Below are 19,865 nucleotides of genomic sequence, written 5' to 3'. Positions count from 1 at the left end.
TGATCATATCGTACTGAAGGTCGCCGTGCTTCATAGAGTCTACGTTTGCAAATAAAATAACGTCACTTGCACTTTTATGCATTGGGCAGGTTTTAGATCGACCTTGTTTAAGCAAGTCACGAGTTCGTTTTTTATGTTCGCTGCCGTTGCAATTATTTATGACTCCGCATTGTGGTTTTGGGGAAAAATCCAGAACATCCCTTGCAACATTTGACAAAATATTAGTCTTTAGAGTTAACTGGCTTTTGACAGGGCATGATTAGAGTTTCGTTATTTAATTATGCATCGATATTATCGATTTTATCGCTATTTTTCCAAATCTCAATAATAAGTTATCTGCTAATTATATCATTTTTCAAGGGTCATAAAAATGTTTTTACTTGCAGCTAATTATTATGTACGAACTGCAAGTGACGAGCTAATTTTGTTTGTAATTTATTACAGAAAAAGCAAAAATAAAAGTTACAATTTTTTGGGTTTTCGCAGTTGGAATAATCAAATCCCTTACATCACTTAGTGGAGTTACAGTTGTGTACGTTGAACCTTTTTTTTTGTTGGAACACTTTATATAGTGCTGGACTTACTTAACTACTTGGGTGGAACGTAGATAATTAGTACCAAGCGATTGATATGTATAGAATGCTTTTGCTTTTTTGATGGTGAGACTGGCCAACAAGAGGCCAGGCAAGGGATAAGTATTTTATTTATACATTTATTTCTTTTACATATTAATATAAGACGGACACAAGACAGCTGAATCAAACACATAATAGCTGGAGCAAACACAAAACAGGTAAGAATCCATAAGGTGAGTATTCTCAAGTATATAAAGTTAGCTTTAGTTAAAATATACAAATATATATAAATAATATAAATAATATATAATAAGGATGTACGTCAGAAGGCATATGGCGTACAAGAGAATATTCTAATTTAAGAAATGTAATGACAAATTGTGTATATTATATAGTATTTTTATGATAATTTCCTCAGATGTTGCCAATATGATTAACTCATAATACAATTTAAGACTGAACACTCAATAATAAATATATCACAATATATAACTCTGCCAGAAATTTTATGCAAATGATTTTTTATTTAGTCCTATTGGGCTTAATTTACTTATTTGCATACATACCGAAAGCTTCAAATTGGCCCGGGTTGCACTTATTTGTTGTGTCACTTTCTAAATTAAAGTCTGCTACTGGCGCGCCTTTAAAAGACAATGTTAATTAATTAATTTTAATATGACGTTAGTGTTTTACTTACTGGATTTATCTTCGTTAGTTGTTGATTCACTTTCACTGAACTTAGTGGCTGCTTCTAGTAATTCTATAAATATTTTATGTATTATTAATTTAAAAGTAACAAAATTGTTATATATGTACACACCATTATTAAGTTTCTGACATTGCTTCTCCAATATTTCTCGATCTTCTAAAGAAATATAAGAACATATACATACAAATACATATAATTATTGAAGGGAGAAATGTCAAGCCCAACTTACCATTCGAATCAATAATTTCCGCTTCAAAACTGCCTTTGCTGAATTTTGCAATGCAAATTTTACACCCTTCGTCTATTTTAATTTTTTTTTTTGGCAATACATAATATTGCTCGCACTTAATTAAGAAATACATCCTCTCGCACGCTTTCCAGAAATTTAATGGCGCCAAGTTTTCGAGCTACGCGACGAGTCAACACACGACAAGTCAAGTCATTTCTGTAAATATACTTTTAAGGCAGCTCTGCACTATCAAATTGAATACTCGAAACGCGTTCATTTTGCTCGTTTGATGGTAATCGATATTTATGCAATTAAAATAAGAGTAAAATAAGATGTGAGAAATATATTTGATTGATGATGGATGGTGATCACGAAAGCGGTCATAAAGAATAACTGCTAGCGGAAATAACTGTTTTAATTGGGAAAAAAATTAAGCCCTTTTTTTGTTAATAGATTCTTATTTTCATGCTACTATCGATATCTTACTTACATGTGAAGCAAGGTTTGTATTACGTCATAATACAAATAGAAAATACATTTTACTCTTCATGCATTATTATTAAACATTTCATGTTGCTTAATTAAACTAAGTTAATAATAAAAATTACCTATAGATGCCCGATTAATTGTAAGCATTTTTAACTAAAGACTCTAACTTAAAAATACGTTTTACATATATGGGCCTTGTACGTGATTTGAGTTAATAAAAAAACCAAGCTTATAAATAAAAAATTTGTTTTATTTTTTTATACTAAAATCACGTACAAATATATTTATAACAAAATTTTATTAGGTAAGAGTCGATAGTTAAATTTTCTTACGATAACTTGACTTTGGTCAAGATATCTTGAAAAAAAAAATTATTTTTTCTTACAACTTAATTATCGACCAATCGTTCCTCTAGCAATTATATGTTATAATGTTGCTTAATTAAACAAAGTTAATAATAATGCTTATATTTATAAAATACATGTTTGTCTAAATTACCGATATATGCTCGATTAATTGTAAGAAAATTTACCTAAAGACTCAATAAAATATATTTTAAATATATTTGGGCATTTTATGTATTCTGAGTTTATTGAAAAATAAAACAAATATTTTATGTGTAGGCCTTGTTATACCCTTGAAGAGGGTATTATAATTTTGTCGTGAAATATGTAACGCATAGAAGAAGACATCTCCGACCCCATAAAGTATATATATTCTTGATCAGTATCAACAGCCCAGTCGATATTGCCATGTCCGCCTGTTCGTCTGTCTGTTTCTATGAGAACTAGTCTTTCCGTTTTGAAACTATTTTTATGAAACTTTGCAAAAGTTCCTCTTTCTTATGCACGCAGAACATATGTTAAAACAAGTAAGAGGCTCTAGTCGGAAGCTCCCGACTAGGGAATACCCTAAACCATCTTCTTTCGACACAGTAAAGGGGAGGGGGTGATATATATAAAACGAAAAGATACTTGATATATACATTCTATTCTGCAAGCTACGAGTCAATTTGGGGACTATAGCTCTTATTATTTGCCCAATTTTCTCAAAAAATCAGACTTCGATATCGATTTTTATCGATTACATGGAAACGCGGCATGTTATTGAATATCGGAAACAAACTCGATCTGCGCGGGACCTAGGAGGTCCAACAGCAAAAAATTTCAAATCTCTAGCTCTTACAGGTTCTGAGATCCTTGCGTTCATACATACGGACGGACGAACAGACAGACGGGCATGGCTAGATCGACTCGGCTATTGATGCTGATCAAGAATATATATACTTTATAGGCTCGGAGATGCTTCCTTCTGCCTGTTACACACCATAGGAAATATCGGTCGAAAATTACGTTGTTGTATGGAAAACATTTTTGTTGTTCAAGATATCTTGACAAAACTCGGCACCTATTAGTTTGACTAACTCCTCCTCAAAATCATGTTAACATAGGAACATTTTAACATATAGCAGCCATGGGGACGATCGGTCGAAAACTAAGTTGTTGTATGACAAATTTTTTCGTATTTTAAAATATCTTGACCAAACTCGGCACTTATTAGTTATACTATACTCCTCATATATACGCAAAATCATGTCAACATCGGACCATTTTAACGTATAATTGCTAGAGGAACGATTGGTCGATAATTAAGTTGTAAGAAAAAATAATTTTTTTTTTTCAAGATATCTTGACCAAAGTCAAGTTATCGTAAGAAAATTTAACTATCGACTCTTACCTAATAAAATTTTGTTATAAATATATTTGTACGTGATTTTAGTATAAAAAAATAAAACAAATTTTTTATTTATAAGCTTGGTTTTTTTATTAACTCAAATCACGTACAAGGCCCATATATGTAAAACGTATTTTTAAGTTAGAGTCTTTAGTTAAAAATGCTTACAATTAATCGGGCATCTATAGGTAATTTAGTGAAATAATTATTTAATATTTATAAGCATTATTATTAACTTAGTTTAATTAAGCAACATGAAATGTTTAATAATAATGCATGAAGAGTAAAATGTATTTTCTATTTGTATTATGACGTAATACAAACCTTGCTTCACATGTAAGTAAGATATCGATAGTAGCATGAAAATAAGAATCTATTAACAAAAAATGGGCTTAATTTTTTTCCCAATTAAAACAGTTATTTCCGCTAGCAGTTATTCTTTATGACCGCTTTCGTGATCACCATCCATCATCAATCAAATATATTTCTCACATCTTATTTTACTCTTATTTTAATTGCATAAATATCGATTACCATTAAACGAGCAAAATGAACGCGTTTCGAGTATTCAATTTGATAGTGCAGAGCTGCCTTAAAAGTATATTTACAGAAATGACTTGACTTGTCGTGTGTTGACTCGTCGCGTAGCTCGAAAACTTGGCGCCATTAAATTTCTGGAAAGCGTGCGAGAGGATGTATTTCTTAATTAAGTGCGAGCAATATTATGTATTGCCAAAAAAAAAAATTAAAATAGACGAAGGGTGTAAAATTTGCATTGCAAAATTCAGCAAAGGCAGTTTTGAAGCGGAAATTATTGATTCGAATGGTAAGTTGGGCTTGACATTTCTCCCTTCAATAATTATATGTATTTGTATGTATATGTTCTTATATTTCTTTAGAAGATCGAGAAATATTGGAGAAGCAATGTCAGAAACTTAATAATGGTGTGTACATATATAACAATTTTGTTACTTTTAAATTAATAATACATAAAATATTTATAGAATTACTAGAAGCAGCCACTAAGTTCAGTGAAAGTGAATCAACAACTAACGAAGATAAATCCAGTAAGTAAAACACTAACGTCATATTAAAATTAATTAATTAACATTGTCTTTTAAAGGCGCGCCAGTAGCAGACTTTAATTTAGAAAGTGACACAACAAATAAGTGCAACCCGGGCCAATTTGAAGCTTTCGGTATGTATGCAAATAAGTAAATTAAGCCCAATAGGACTAAATAAAAAATCATTTGCATAAAATTTCTGGCAGAGTTATATATTGTGATATATTTATTATTGAGTGTTCAGTCTTAAATTGTATTATGAGTTAATCATATTGGCAACATCTGAGGAAATTATCATAAAAATACTATATAATATACACAATTTGTCATTACATTTCTTAAATTAGAATATTCTCTTGTACGCCATATGCCTTCTGACGTACATCCTTATTATATATTATTTATATTATTTATATATATTTGTATATTTTAACTAAAGCTAACTTTATATACTTGAGAATACTCACCTTATGGATTCTTACCTGTTTTGTGTTTGCTCCAGCTATTATGTGTTTGATTCAGCTGTCTTGTGTCCGTCTTATATTAATATGTAAAAGAAATAAATGTATAAATAAAATACTTATCCCTTGCCTGGCCTCTTGTTGGCCAGTCTCACCATCAAAAAAGCAAAAGCATTCTATACATATCAATCGCTTGGTACTAATTATCTACGTTCCACCCAAGTAGTTGATTCCAACTATACTGCGGATATAAGTAAGTCCAGCACTATATAAAGTGTTCCAACACAAAAAAGGTTCAACGTACACAACTGTAACTCCACTAAGTGATGTAAGGGATTTGATTATTCCAACTGCGAAAACCCAAAAAATTGTAACTTTTATTTTTGCTTTTTCTGTAATAAATTACAAACAAAATTAGCTCGTCACTTGCAGTTCGTACATAATAATTAGCTGCAAGTAAAAACATTTTTATGACCCTTGAAAAATGATATAATTAGCAGATAACTTATTATTGAGATTTGGAAAAATAGCGATAAAATCGATAATATCGATGCATAATTAAATAACGAAACTCTAATCATGCCCTGTCAAAAGCCAGTTAACTCTAAAGACTAATATTTTGTCAAATGTTGCAAGGGATGTTCTGGATTTTTCCCCAAAACCACAATGCGGAGTCATAAATAATTGCAACGGCAGCGAACATAAAAAACGAACTCGTGACTTGCTTAAACAAGGTCGATCTAAAACCTGCCCAATGCATAAAAGTGCAAGTGACGTTATTTTATTTGCAAACGTAGACTCTATGAAGCACGGCGACCTTCAGTACGATATGATCAGAGCAAAAATGAAATTGATAAGCAGACTATTACATGAAATAAAAAATCGGATTCCAATGAGATATAGGAACTTAAAGACGCCATTTATCCCAAACATTTGGATTTAATATCTTGTATCAGAAAAGTTGCTCAGTTCTTCGAAGTTTTTTTTAAAAACACCTTCAGTCGCAACGAACCTTACAACTTTAATAAAAGAGTAAGCAAAAATATTATGGACTCATTGCAATTAAACACAAAATTATGAAACAAAAATGAAAGGAAACTTTCCCTTATACCTAAAATATTTATAGACACTAGAAGCAGGCACTAAATTAAATGAAAGTGAATCAGCAACGAATGAAGATAAATCCAGTACTTGCAATATTAACGTCCGTTTAAAATTCTAATGTTAAATTTGACTTTTAAAGATAAGTCAAATAGTGACACAGCAAATAAATGCAATCCTTCACAATTTTAAGCGTTAAATGTGTATAATTTTGATTAGCACAGTTTCAAAGCCAGAATCTGAAGATATACATTAAAAGATTCAATACCTTATATGTTATGAATTAAAAATTTTTCATATTGGTAAGATCTGATTAACTTATCATAAAATTACTATATCAAAGAAACAATCCGTCATTGCGTTACTTGGATTAGTATATTCTCTTTTAAGCTATATGCCTCCCGACATATCTAAACCGTTTTTTGCTAATTTTAATATTTATTTACTAATGCTAACTTTATATACTTGACATCACCCAATTTATAGTTTGTTAACTGATTCGTGTTCGTTCCAGCTAGTTTGTGTTCCTATCAGCTGTCTTGTTCTCGTCTCATATTAATATGTTTCTAGTAAAGGTAATGAAAAATATAAATATTTATCTATATATAAATAAAATGCTTATCATGATCAGTACAGATATACATTTTTTAATAACGTTCATTCTGCTTAACGTAATATAAAAATAATTGTATACATTAAAATATAAGATGTAATAGAGACACATCCGAATGATTAATTAACTGCAAGTGAAGTGGAGGTATACACTATGTCATACTATCACATCCTTACAGGTCTGAAAGTTAAGTAAAATAAATGTTCTTAAATATGTATATAGGCACAGCTCCTGGTGCTACTATATTAGATACGAAATATTTACTTAAAATATTGAATTATGTCCAGTAATAATTAATATGGATTCCTCGTTATATATTTATTATTAAATATATTCAAATAGATGCATCCGAAGAATTTATCAATACAACTAAAAATTCATCGACTAATAGAAGATCTTTGGAACTACTTAACGAATTTGGCTATGATAGGCTAGATTCATCGGCAAAAAATCAAAATCATTCAACGATAAATGATACATTTCAATCGCTTAATACTAACTGTCCAGATTCCACTCATGGATTCGATTCCAGTTATACTCCGGATATAACTAACCAGTCCAGCATTTTAAATAATTCAACCAATAAACAAGTTTTTACTTACACAACTGAAACTCCACTAAGTGATGTCAGGGATTTGATTATTCAAACTGCGAAAACCCAAAAAAATTGTAAGAAACATTTTTGCTTATTTTGCAATAAGTTGCAAACAAAATTCGCTCGTCACTTGCAGCTTGTTCATAAAAATGAGCCGCAAGTACAAAAATTCATATGCCTGCCGAAAAATGACAAAACTCGGAGATTACTTATTGATGAAATTAGAAAAAATGGTGATTATATCCATAATATCGATGCATCGTTAAATAATGGAACTCTAATCGTGCCCCGTCAAAAGCGAGTTAATTCTAAAAATGAAGTTGTTGATTTCATATGTTGCAAGGGATGTTCTGGATTTTTTCCCAAAAGCACAATACGAAGTCATATTAATAATTGCAAAGGCAGCGATCATAAGAAAGGAACTCGTGACTTGCTTAAACAAGGTCGCTCCAAAACCGGCTTTATGCATAAAAGTGCAAACGACGTTGTGCGCACAAAAATAATGCCTGTTTTAAATGATGATCCAATTTCTCGGAATCTGATATATGATGAATTGATTGTTTTATTCGCAAACGCAGAATCTATGAAGCACGGCGAACTTCAGTACGATATGATCAGAGCAAACATGAGATTGCTAAGCAGACTATTATGTGAAATAAAAAAATCTGAACCCAATGAGATACAGGAACTTAAAGACGCCATTAATCCCAAACATTTGGATTTAATGATATCTTGTATCAGAAAAGTGGCTCAGTGGGACTCTTCTTTGTTGTTTTTTAAAACACCTTCAGTCGCAACGAACCTTACAACTTTAATTAAAAAGTGCGCAAAAATATTATGGACTCATTGCATAAAAACACAAAATCATGAAAAAAAAAAAATAATTAAAGATTTTCTTGTTCTATGGGAAACCGAAATCCCTCTTTTTATAAACAAAAAAGCTATAGAAGATCAGTCAAAGAAAAAGAGAGCTCTACCAACTATCTTACCATGTAAAGAAGACATCAAAAAACTTTTTGATTATGTGATAAAAAAGTCTGAAAATTCTCTTAGTGTGCTGAAAATTAAGTTTGATTTTTTGTCATGGACATCGTTAATACAAAGCACACTAATTGGCCTTCAAATTTTTAACCGCCGTAGAGCTGGTGAAATTGAAAGACTAACAATTGAGAACTATCTAACAGGCCACGCCATCGATGAAAATGTGGATAAAGAAAACTTCGACCGTCTCACGAAAGAAACTAGAGAAATTGCTCAAAAATACACAAGGTTGACTATCCGTGGAAAACTAAATCGAACTGTGCCAGTGCTGCTCACACCGTTTGACAAGTATTGTATTGAAACTATTCTTAAATATCGTAAAAGAGCTGGTGTTAAGAAAAATAATGATTACATATTTAGCGTGCCTAACGCCAAGCCTTTAGCAAAGCAGTATGTACGGGCTTGCCCCATTCTAAAAAGATTTGCCCTGGAGTGTGGGGCTCGCTGCCCAGGGGCCTTAAGGGGAACGATGCTTCGAAAGCATTTAGCTACCTATACATCGATGCTTAACGTCGAAGATGTCCAAATTGATAGGCTTGCCAATTTTATGGGTCATCATAAAGATATACACAAAGAAATCTACAGAATCCCTGTAACAGTAGCGGAGATTGCCGAAGTATCCCAGATGCTTATGGCAGCTCTTGGAAATAATGTTGAGGATGAAAACACAGTAGCCCTTGATCAGTTAAAAGAAAGTGAGTAAATATATTCATCAAGGTTGTGAGTGATACTAAGTGTAGTTATTGTGTAGAATATAATATTTTAACTTATCTAATAATTACTTATCCAATAAGCCCTATTGTCAATGTTTTTACATTATACTTAAAATGTATTTTGCAGATGATCCTTTAGAGGATTCGGAATCAGATTATTCTGAACAGCGATCAGAAAGCGAATTTAATATTTCCGATGATGAAATTGTAGAAAAATCCAATGCAAAAGGAAAGCGTCCAAGTAGTGAGTATTGAATTGCAACCTACATATTTTTGTCACGTGCTTACATGCATTGCGATTAGTCTGTCCTATTTATCCTCATTCGCAAAGTGAAAAAATATATCGTGCTTATTTTGCGGGCCCATTGAAGTTAGAAACTTTGGGCTTGAAATATATACACGTATATATCCACGATAGGTAAAGTGCTACAATTATATAATGACGACCACTGGGGGCGTTGTAAATCCTAAAAATCGTTTTAAATTGCACAATCGCAAATCTTACAGAATCTTAGAGCTTGACTAACTTTTTCATGAATACTATTGATGGACTACTCTGAAGATCGATAAAAATTAGTTTGCCTACGATTGACTGGGTGCGTGGCGAATGTTTAAAATTGATATCACCTAATAAATTGTTCTGGTAGGCTGTATTAATCTGTTATTGGTCTATGATTGAGTATTGCGACGGTTGCAACCGACTGCAAAGTTTTTAATATTTTTCTATATTACTAAAACGTTATTCTTTTTCACACTAAATTGTATTAAACTCTATTATTTAACAGGATCATCATTTGGAAAAACGATAAGAAACCGGTGGTCGAATGAAGAGCGTGAAGAAATATACCAGGCTTTTGGCGACCTGTTGTCGCTTAAAGGATTGCCGTCACTTAATCAATGCAACACAGTTATAAATAATTCTACATATCTAAAATGTAGGACACCGGCGCAAGTAAAAACATGGATAGATAATCAGCGCAAGGCTAAATCAAGGAACTCCGCAAATAGATTAAATAATAAATATGTTGACCATATTTAAAATAAGTGGATTATACTTTTTCGTATATTAATATTAATTTATGTTAAAAAATTTTGGAATTAAAAAAAAATTCATTTTAAATGCATGTATTTAATAACGTCATTTATGTTAATTCACATTATTAATTTTACTTTAACCTAAAGTGATCCAAAACTACATTCAAAATAAATTTGACTCTTAATTTCAATTAAGCCAGTCTGCCACTAAATTTAAAATGTATAAATTTAATAAAATATTGCTGAGTCTTACGTGGTTTAGCGTTATATTTATTTAGTTTAGTGAGTTTTATCGAAATTCACTGTTCCCTAGTCCTCATAACCTCTATATATGAGTCTCTATATTTATATAAAATCAGTATGTTTTTGGGGACAGCTATTTGACTGTTATTTACTAAATTGAAGTGTGAACTGGACCAAATCTCATCGTTCCTGTGTCCTTATAATACACGTTGCTTATGCAAAAAGGTCTGCATATGGCAACCCTGCGTTTTTGTTCCTAAAACTGACCTTATATATAAAGTTCATTATACGGAAAATTTTTATGTTATATACTGAGAGTATTTCGGGAACTGAGTCCTCGTAAAACACGTTACATGGTGTGTACCCAAAATAATGGTTGTATATAAAATTTCTCATAAGTCACGAGGCTATGCTTCTAAGACCGTTAAAATTTCCCAGAGGTTAATTTAGAAGTTCCATCATGATTCCCCAAAGAGAAAACCCCCACTTTTTGGGGTCCCTGAAATCGATGCTCCACATATATATATATATATATATATATATATATATATATATATATATATATTTATAAAAATTAAAATGGTTTAAATTATCAATAACATTGATTTAAGATTGCTTCAAGAAGCAATATCAATCAAACGTAAAAGTAAGTGTAGGGTAAGCAAGTTTTTTGGAAATGTATATAGAATCAGCCCCTACTTACATAGTATATATAGGTATAAAGTATATGTAAATATCGATTTTAATATAAAGTTCTTGCAGCACATCGCATAGTTTTGAAGAGCTGGAGACGAAAAATTTAGATGTACGCAAAAAATATAGATGCATTAATGGAGTCTTCTAAGCTTAACTAACTAAAATATTTTAATTAAACAATTTGGATTTACCTTAAAGATTTGAAATTCTTTACTTTACATTTATAATTAAATATTTTCCAACATCTCTTAAATATATATTTTGCTTCTCATATTGGATCTACTTATATCGCATAGCTTTCAGCCAACGCACACTTGAGTCTTTGTAATCCGTTTAGCAGTGCACCCTCCAAACTTTATGGCTCTGACTCAATTTGGAAAACTACAAGCTCTGCTCGTGCTTTCATTACCATCGCTCCCCCCCATACCCCCATTACGCCCTCATACCATTCTATCTACTTTACATAATGTTCCACCTTAACGGTTGTATTTCATGTGTAATCGTGTGTAATTTTTAAGAAAATTGCACGTTTACTCACACACCCACACACATGCAGACGAATAGACATACACACACACACACACTCGTGCCAGTGCATGAACATCCCCGACAACAACAACCCTAAAACAATGCAATGGCCAACAACAACTCAGCCAGAAAACTTTTTAGCTCACGTGTGTTCGGGTGTGTGTTTGTGTGTGTTATTGTCTGTGTGTGTGCGTAAGTAAATGTTGCATAAATAATTTTAACTGAATGACTTAATGTTGTGCTGGCCACCCTGTGGCATGGGGCGCATTATTGATTATTTTTCAGGCCGACACTCGCAAAGTTTGGCTGCCAAAAAGTTGCACCGAGGCCGCCCCGCCCCCTTCCCTGCCGTCGGCCAGATACGCAGGCTTAAAGAAGTCGCCATTCGCTTGGCATTTAATGTGCATTCTGTGCTAATTACAAATCAAAAGGCAATTTAATAGCCTGCGGCATAAATTGGAGTTTGGCTCAAGCCGGACGCAGTTTTCCAATCAGAAATTGCTTTGTGCCACATTTGAAGCGATACCTCCGAATGGATGGCAGAATGTGCTACAATTTAGTTTGACTATTAATTACAACAAGTGGCAGCAGCAGCCGTGGCAGCAACATGTTCAGCATGTTGCAGCTATGCAAAATTATTGATGATTTTATTAATTTGAATATTGGCGAGGAACTGCCGCTCCGGACCGCTCTCGAATGGGGCAAGACAAAACGCTGGCCAAGACATTGGCCGGTCGAGTGTCTCAAATGATAAATTTTTAGCAATAGAAAGTTGCATGGAGATTGCAATTTATAGCTAGATTTTACAGCAGCAACATGTTGCAAGCGCGTTGCGGCAACAAAATGAGTATAATTAGACCGGTTTGTAATGCGTTATGTGCGATAGGCCAGCGCATGTTGCAGATGTTGCATGTTGCTGCTGCTTACAAAAAAAAAAAAACAACAACAAACACATACCAGCACTTGATTTGAATTATAGCTGCCCGGCCATAGCGATAATTAATCGTGCTATTTAGTGTGCTACATGAAATTCTACCAGTTTGTCGGTTATTGATTAGATTTGCAGCAGCATAGTTGCTGCTGTTGCTGCTGCTGCAGGAAGCGCTGTTGCATGCTGCAAGTTGCTGCTCGCCTGTGCAATTTAGACAGAGTTTTAATATGCGCAAATTGTACTTAATTTGGCTGGCATATTTTGTCGCTGCAATTTTCCGTATTTACGACTAACTTTCACAACATGTTGCCAAGGTGCAGCAGCAACAATTGCTCATTAAGCCTCAACTCAGCCATCTCGTTCGCACGTGCCCATACACTGAGCCTATCAAATTATATTCTTGGCATGTCTCCTAAGTAGTTACCATACCTTTTCTCTCTCTGTAGAAATTATTTTGGTGTTGTTTCTGCTGCTGTGCATTCGTGTGTTGCTTTGTTTTGCATTGTTTGCTGCTTATGCATATGCCACATGCCTCGAACCGGGTGGGTGGCTCTTAGCCCAGACCAGCAGTTGGTTACGACCAGGGCCCAGACATTTGCATGCAATGTACAAAATTAATTATTACTCCTTCTCTGGCCGATGCGAGTGGCCTGTGCTTCGGCTCCTCGTGCTGTCCACTTCCTGTCCAAAATCTACAATACAACGTCTGCTGCCCTGACTCGGGCATTACATGTCCTGCACACAACTTGCAAGGCATCGTCCTCGCCATCCCGCCTGCCCACCTTCCCCAGCTTGTGGCTCATTATGACCAACGACGTCGGCGACGTGGCCGGAAAAGTGCGTTCGTTGACTGCTGCCGGCTGCCCAGTGTCGTCTGTGACTCGGACTCCCGACTCTGACACCAGCTTCGACTCGACCTCCTTCTCTGAGTGCAGTTGCTGTTGTTGTTGATGACGTTGGTCATGGCGGCTTTGCATTATTACAACTGCAGACAGTTGTAGGCGAGTTGCCTGCATAGTTGCCGACAACAACAACAACTGCAACAACAGAAACTCAAACACACACACACTCAGACTCAGTGGCATACACATGCACATCCATTTGCATTATGCATTAAAATCAACGCCCGTTTTGTGTACCGAAGCCGAAGACAGGAACAACACATCCAGAATCGTAGCTCGACTTTCGCATTTAGTGTTCGATTTTCGACCAGGCGCCTCTATACGAGTAACACGCATTTTGTGGGTGTGTGCGTGAGACTGAGTTGGACACAAATGTCAAGGTATGGAAGCAAATGATTTGGGCATACTTTGCTGGTTGCCTTCATTTAGGCGCCTTAACTCGGCTCAGTCAATTTGCAGTTTACCCATTGAAGCATAAAAGGCTTAAACTAGACATCTATTTGATGTCGAAATCTTCTTGAAATCTTGTCAAATAATGCAAGTACGAGAACAGAAGCTTTTAACATTATGTAAATATTCCCTATTTTTTTTTAAAGATTTTTAATTTTTTCTTTTATTAGTTCACTAAGTTTTTATTTTGTCGAATTTATTTTTAAGTATTTTTTTATATTTTTATTTTTTTTTAATTAATGTAGTTATTTGTATTTTTATTTTGATCAGTTATGTTTTGTCTTATAAAATTTAGAGACTATTTCTCATAAGATTTCCTCATGGCCTGAAGTCTTAAGCACATCCCTCCATGATTTATGAAAAAAGTTTCGCACATACACTGATCTCTTATATACACAAAAGACTTTCGCATTTATATAGCTCGAAACATATGTATGTATGTATAACAAAAACTTTCTTGCCAGACGTGACTCATTCCCTTTCAGAGTCTGGACCCCGTCCCGCCAGGCATATAAATTATAATGCGGAGTAGGTGTAAAATTTTCGATTACGACAGGCGGCGGGCAGCCCTAACCACCCGCTGGAAGCCACACTGCGCTGCTGTAGCTACTTTGCGAATCCCCTTCTTCCACGGCGGAGTCATTGTCCAGTGCAGGTCGTCGTGGCTTGCAAGGACATGCACAGGACTCGGACTCGAGGCAACGTTTTGCATTTGCAAAATTATGCGGCATGTGTGCGACGCTTCCCACACCAAAGGCCCGCCTCCGCCTTTTCCGCTTCCCCCTTGCCGCTGACGCTGCTTTTGGCTTTTGTTATTTTGTTTGTTGCTTTTGCTGTGTTGCTGTGGTCAACCGGATGGCAACAGGGATAATTAATGAAATTAATGCGCTTGGGCATGAGTTTTAAGTGCACGAAATATATTCGATAAATGTAAATTCTAAATTATGAGCCGTAGCAGGCAAAAGGCACAGGTACAGTCACCATTTAGCCAAATGCCCGTCGATAGGGTTGTTCGCATAACCAGCTGCATTTTAATGGCAATTAACTTCCGTAGACACATTGGCATACCTATTAAGAAATTTCACAAATATTATACCCTCGAGGTGCCGAAAATTAGATACTCTTGCGAAATTAATTTTATATCTTTTCGATATAAAAAAGCTCCTACAGGTCAGAAGTTAAGTTTTTGTATGAGGACACTTGTATTCCGGCAGGGATATATTTAAAATTCAGGCTGATAAATGCTCTTTTTATTGTTTCCAGATATTTCAAGTATTATTATATTATTATTATATTAATGCTAAGCAAGGGTTCAGCCAGCCGTTAATAGGTCTTAGACGGATAAAGCAACAGGTTATATTCTTAGCTAAGGTAGAAATTATATGTAGAACTATTATTCTAATTAAAATATTACTGTAAGACTTCAAATTTCACTTTATTTCGCGCAATAGCATATTGATTTTATTAATTAGATGATTACAAATAGAAAATAATTTAGTTCTATCAAACCTATAAGCTAATATGCCGAATAGTTGCTGACAAAGCAGACAAAGGGGAACTCGAATCCTGCTGCACAGCGTTAAATTTTGTCATATATACGAAATATAACTCATGCAAGTCATTCATTTATTGTTTACACCCACACGATGACAACCTGTTAAGATGATCCTTTGAAGCTGAACTGTTGATTAAGGCAACTCTTGACTTCTTTGCTCACCTTTCTTGCAGACGGCGCACACAATGCGAGCGGGTCAGTGACATGGCCGAGGGCTGCGAGGACTCTGCCGGCGCCGCTGAATCCACCACGTCACAGTATAAGCTCGACAAGATGCTGGGTACGGTGCTGCCCTGCGAGGCGGCTATTGTAGCGACGCCCGGCAGCAGCAGCAGCAACAACAATAACAACAATAACAGCAGCAGCAACAGCAACAACAACGGCAGCAGCAACAACACTGCCAGCAACATTGTAAAGCGAGAGTTTTGCGATGGCAGCATCATGCCAGGTGCTAGTGTCAACAACAACAACAGCGCCGTCAGCAACAATAACAACAACAACAACAATACCAAAATGCAAGCATTGATATGCAGCAGCAGCAGCAACAACAATATTAACAGTAGCAACAATAACAACAACAGCAATGCCAACAGCAGCAGCAGCTCATCATCATCCTCCTCCTCCAGCTCATCCAGCTCGTCCAGCTCGTCAGCCAGCACTTTGACCAGCTGTACCACCGCGGCCGTAGTGCCCTCCAATTGCTCCACAAATGCCAACAAGTCGCCCGGTTCGCCCTACTCCCAAGCGGCACGATCGGCATCGGCGTCGCCCTCGCCAGCCCCCTGCGCGAGGCCAGCCCGCTGCTCAGCCGCTGCTCGCCAGCGGCCGCTGCGGCGCAGTCACCATGTGGCGGTGCCACGCCCGCTTCGCCGCCATCTGTCTCCTCCAACAGCTCGTCGCATGTGCTGGCGCTCAACATCAAAACCGAGTCGGTGAGTCGCTAAACGCAAACATTTCCAATTAGAATTTTCTAATCAGAGCAACTGCGTGAGTCGTGCTTAAGGGGGTTAAATGAAGCGCAATCGAAATAGATCAGCTGGGCGGATAAAAACGATCAAGTGCATAGTTGAAGAGATAATAAAACAAAATTAATTGCGTTTTTAATAGAAAAATGGGGTATTATAAACCAAATTCGATTCTTGCATTATTTATAAAAGTTAGTGCCTTTTTGAAATCGAAAATGTAGTGCAATATTACGAATCACGCAGAAAACTATATTTAACTCCTCTAAAATCTATTCTAAACTCTTGCCATTGACACGAAAATAGTCTCGCTTGGTTCTGCGTGACAAATAATATGGTCACGCGCGCATCTCTAGTTGAATACTTAAATTGGTTTGCATTTAATTAGCATGCAAGCGGCGCGGCGATCATTAATTAGTCGCGGCACCGACTGGCTAATCATGAAATCAGCGAGCTTGCCGCAAAATGTTGCCACTACAACAACTTTGACAATTCCTGCAACTCAGGCCGAGCGTCAAGGGCAAACTTGGCGTCAAACATTTTACGCTACAAAACGTTATAAAGCAGCCGCAGGCTGAAGCCATGTCGTGCGCAAAAACAAAAACAAAACAACAATAACAAAAACAAAACAAAAACGAGTAAATAAATAAAAAACAAATGCCGAAAACTTAATACAACAGCGGCAGCAACACTCGGTCAAATATTTGTCCCAATTTTAATGACCATAAAAACTGAGCAAAAAACAAAACAGCGACAACAACAACAACAACACCAACAAAATGAGATCACAAAAAAGTTTGTGCAATTGTCAGCAATAAATAAAAAATTTCGCATGTCCTCGTTGGCTCAGTTCGCTTGGGCTCGCATTGGCTTGCCTGGGCTCGATCTGTGCCTGCTGGCGCATAGTTGCTTGGCGAATCAGCAGAAACCAACAGCAACAACAACAACAAGAACAACAGCAACAATGCCAATAGGAAAACAACATTGAAGACGCCGATCCGTCGATAGCCGAACCGAGCTTAAATCAGTTTTTTTTTTCTCTCAAGTTTCAAGTTTATTTTTGTTTAATTTTAAGTCTAAGGCGATTGTTGTCGTTGCTCGTAAAATTGGGCTAAATTATGGCCGAAATGCTGTCCCTTTTCGAGTAGGTTCAGGCTGACAAAAGCAATAAAGGCAATTACAAATTTCGGATCCATAAAATTATGATGTGCAGCAAATTTAGGCAAACAAATCAAAAATTGTATATTTTTTCGAATCATTAATTTTAAACCATATTTTCTTTTTCTATTATATAAACATTTTTTCCATCAAATTTAAATTTAAATGAATTCAAATCTAAATCTTCCTGATTGAGTGAAAAAGAAATTGTATTCAAATTGATTCACAAGTAACTGCAATTATAAAATAATCGAATTGTTCTCTTTGTTGGCCATTCCATATTCGATAAATAATAGAAACATATTTGATATCTTTGACCGCATTTTGGCTTTGCTCGCTTTGTCTCTGTCCGATCCGCATTCATTCTAATGACACAATCAGCTCACACGACACGCACACACAACGAGTGACACCTCTCATGCGATTTAGGCCCCCTCTATCCCTGCCAGCGACCCCTGCATACCGCCTGCCGTTTTCCCTTGAGCAAATCATGCAACTAAATGCGACTTGTAATGCTCAAAAAGCCAAACAAAATGTGTAAAAAGCAATTAATAAAAATAAAGCAATCAAAAAAGTGCATAAAATTTATGTGCATGCAGTCAAATGAGTAATCGCCTGATCCAAACACACACACACACACACACACACACACACACACACACACAATAGAGTCAGCAGCAACAACAGAGCGACATAATAAACCAGCAGCATTTATTGAAAATTAAACAAAAAAGAAACGACAGCAGCAAGAAAAAAAATCGCATAAGCCAAATAATAAGCGCAAAATAATCAGCACACACACAAACACACACTCTCACACACACATTCACTCACACACTCGTACAAAAAAAGAATAAATTTATATTGGCGACTGAAACAAGAAAATCCAGGTGCTATAAAGATCGTATTAAAGGCCACAGAAAAAAAGAGTGAGAAAGCCAAGTTTTTAAAATACCGAAATTTACATACACTTGCAAGGATAGCAAAAGTTTGTAAAATATTATTCCTAAAATTAATTAATTAATCAATTTAGTTTTTAGTTTAAATTAATAACAATAGTCTCATAACAACTATGACGCCTTGTGAAAAGTGTTTGCCACAATTTTAGTTGCACAGCCTCAAGACATTGGCGAGCAACTCTGTTGTAAGGGTATTTCGAGTTAAGCAACTTCACAATAGCGCACTGACAGCAGCTGGGGAAGCGGAGCTGGGTGCAGTTCACAATATATTACAGCTAATTATGATCGGGGCAGTCGGGCAGCCCATTGGCTACGCAATTTGACGGCTTTGGCAGCGCAACTGCAATTTCAATGCTGCATTTGAGGCCAAGGCGGCAGCCAGCCCGCTGGGTGACTCATGTTGGCAACTGCAGCGTCTAATGAGCCTGCTCAGCCCGAGGCTTGGCCCGGCCGGGCTCTGGTGAAAGCACCGCAGTCCGCACATGTACTCTAATTTAAAGTCTAAAGTCGCTAATTACAAGCTGCGCTGAATAAGCACAGGCTGGTTGCACTATTCGCACTCGCACTCACACTCATGTTCATACTCATACTTACGCCTTTACTCGCTTTACAGCGCACATGTTGCGCATGTGCAATGAGGATGCCTTCTGCTGCGTGGGGCTGCCACGTTTGACACGGCTGCGGCTACGTGAGTGCCAAGCGGATTCATGTGCGCTGCCTCTTCTGCCCTGCTGGGTGGGTGTGTGTATGCGTGTGTGTGTGTGTAGAGTGTATGAGTGTGCTTTCGCATTTCACATCTGCAACGTCATCATCATGATGATCGGCAAGAGCACAGAACAGCAACTGGCAGCTAAGAGTGGCAACCGGTTTCTGCATTTACTTTAAATGTTGCAAATATTTAAAGCGGGATTATCCACAAGCGAACCGGAGGCCTGGCTGGTTCTGGGCCCAGTTCTGGGGCTTGTGCTCCCTACCTCTCTCCCGTCTCTCTGTCCACCTCTCTCTTCCACTCTCTGGCCTTAGCTGCATGGCATGTAAATCGTTTGTAATTAGTTAAGAGTCTCTACGCGTCAACGTTTAAAAGGAGCAGACAATAATTGCTTATTAAAAAGAATGTTTTCT

General features: G+C 36.0%; 1 protein-coding gene across 1 annotated transcript in view; it reads left to right on the top strand.

Moving 5' to 3' along the window:
• LOC115758042 (uncharacterized protein DDB_G0271670-like) overlaps positions 1–16,596 on the top strand; it is a gene marked incomplete at its 3' end in the record, with an annotated part of 44,163 nt that extends 27,567 nt beyond the window's left edge. The window contains 2 exon segments of the mRNA XM_030698555.1: positions 15,838–16,409; positions 16,412–16,596. Coding sequence (XP_030554415.1) covers positions 15,869–16,409; positions 16,412–16,596 — 726 coding nt within the window.
• Positions 16,597–19,865: the final 3,269 nt, after the last annotated feature.

This window comes from Drosophila novamexicana, unplaced genomic scaffold, assembly GCF_003285875.2.
Source record: "Drosophila novamexicana strain 15010-1031.04,08,12 unplaced genomic scaffold, DnovRS2.1 tig00000121-arrow-pilon, whole genome shotgun sequence".
NCBI lineage: Eukaryota > Metazoa > Arthropoda > Insecta > Diptera > Drosophilidae > Drosophila > Drosophila novamexicana.
This window is presented reverse-complemented; position numbering and strand designations above follow the sequence as displayed.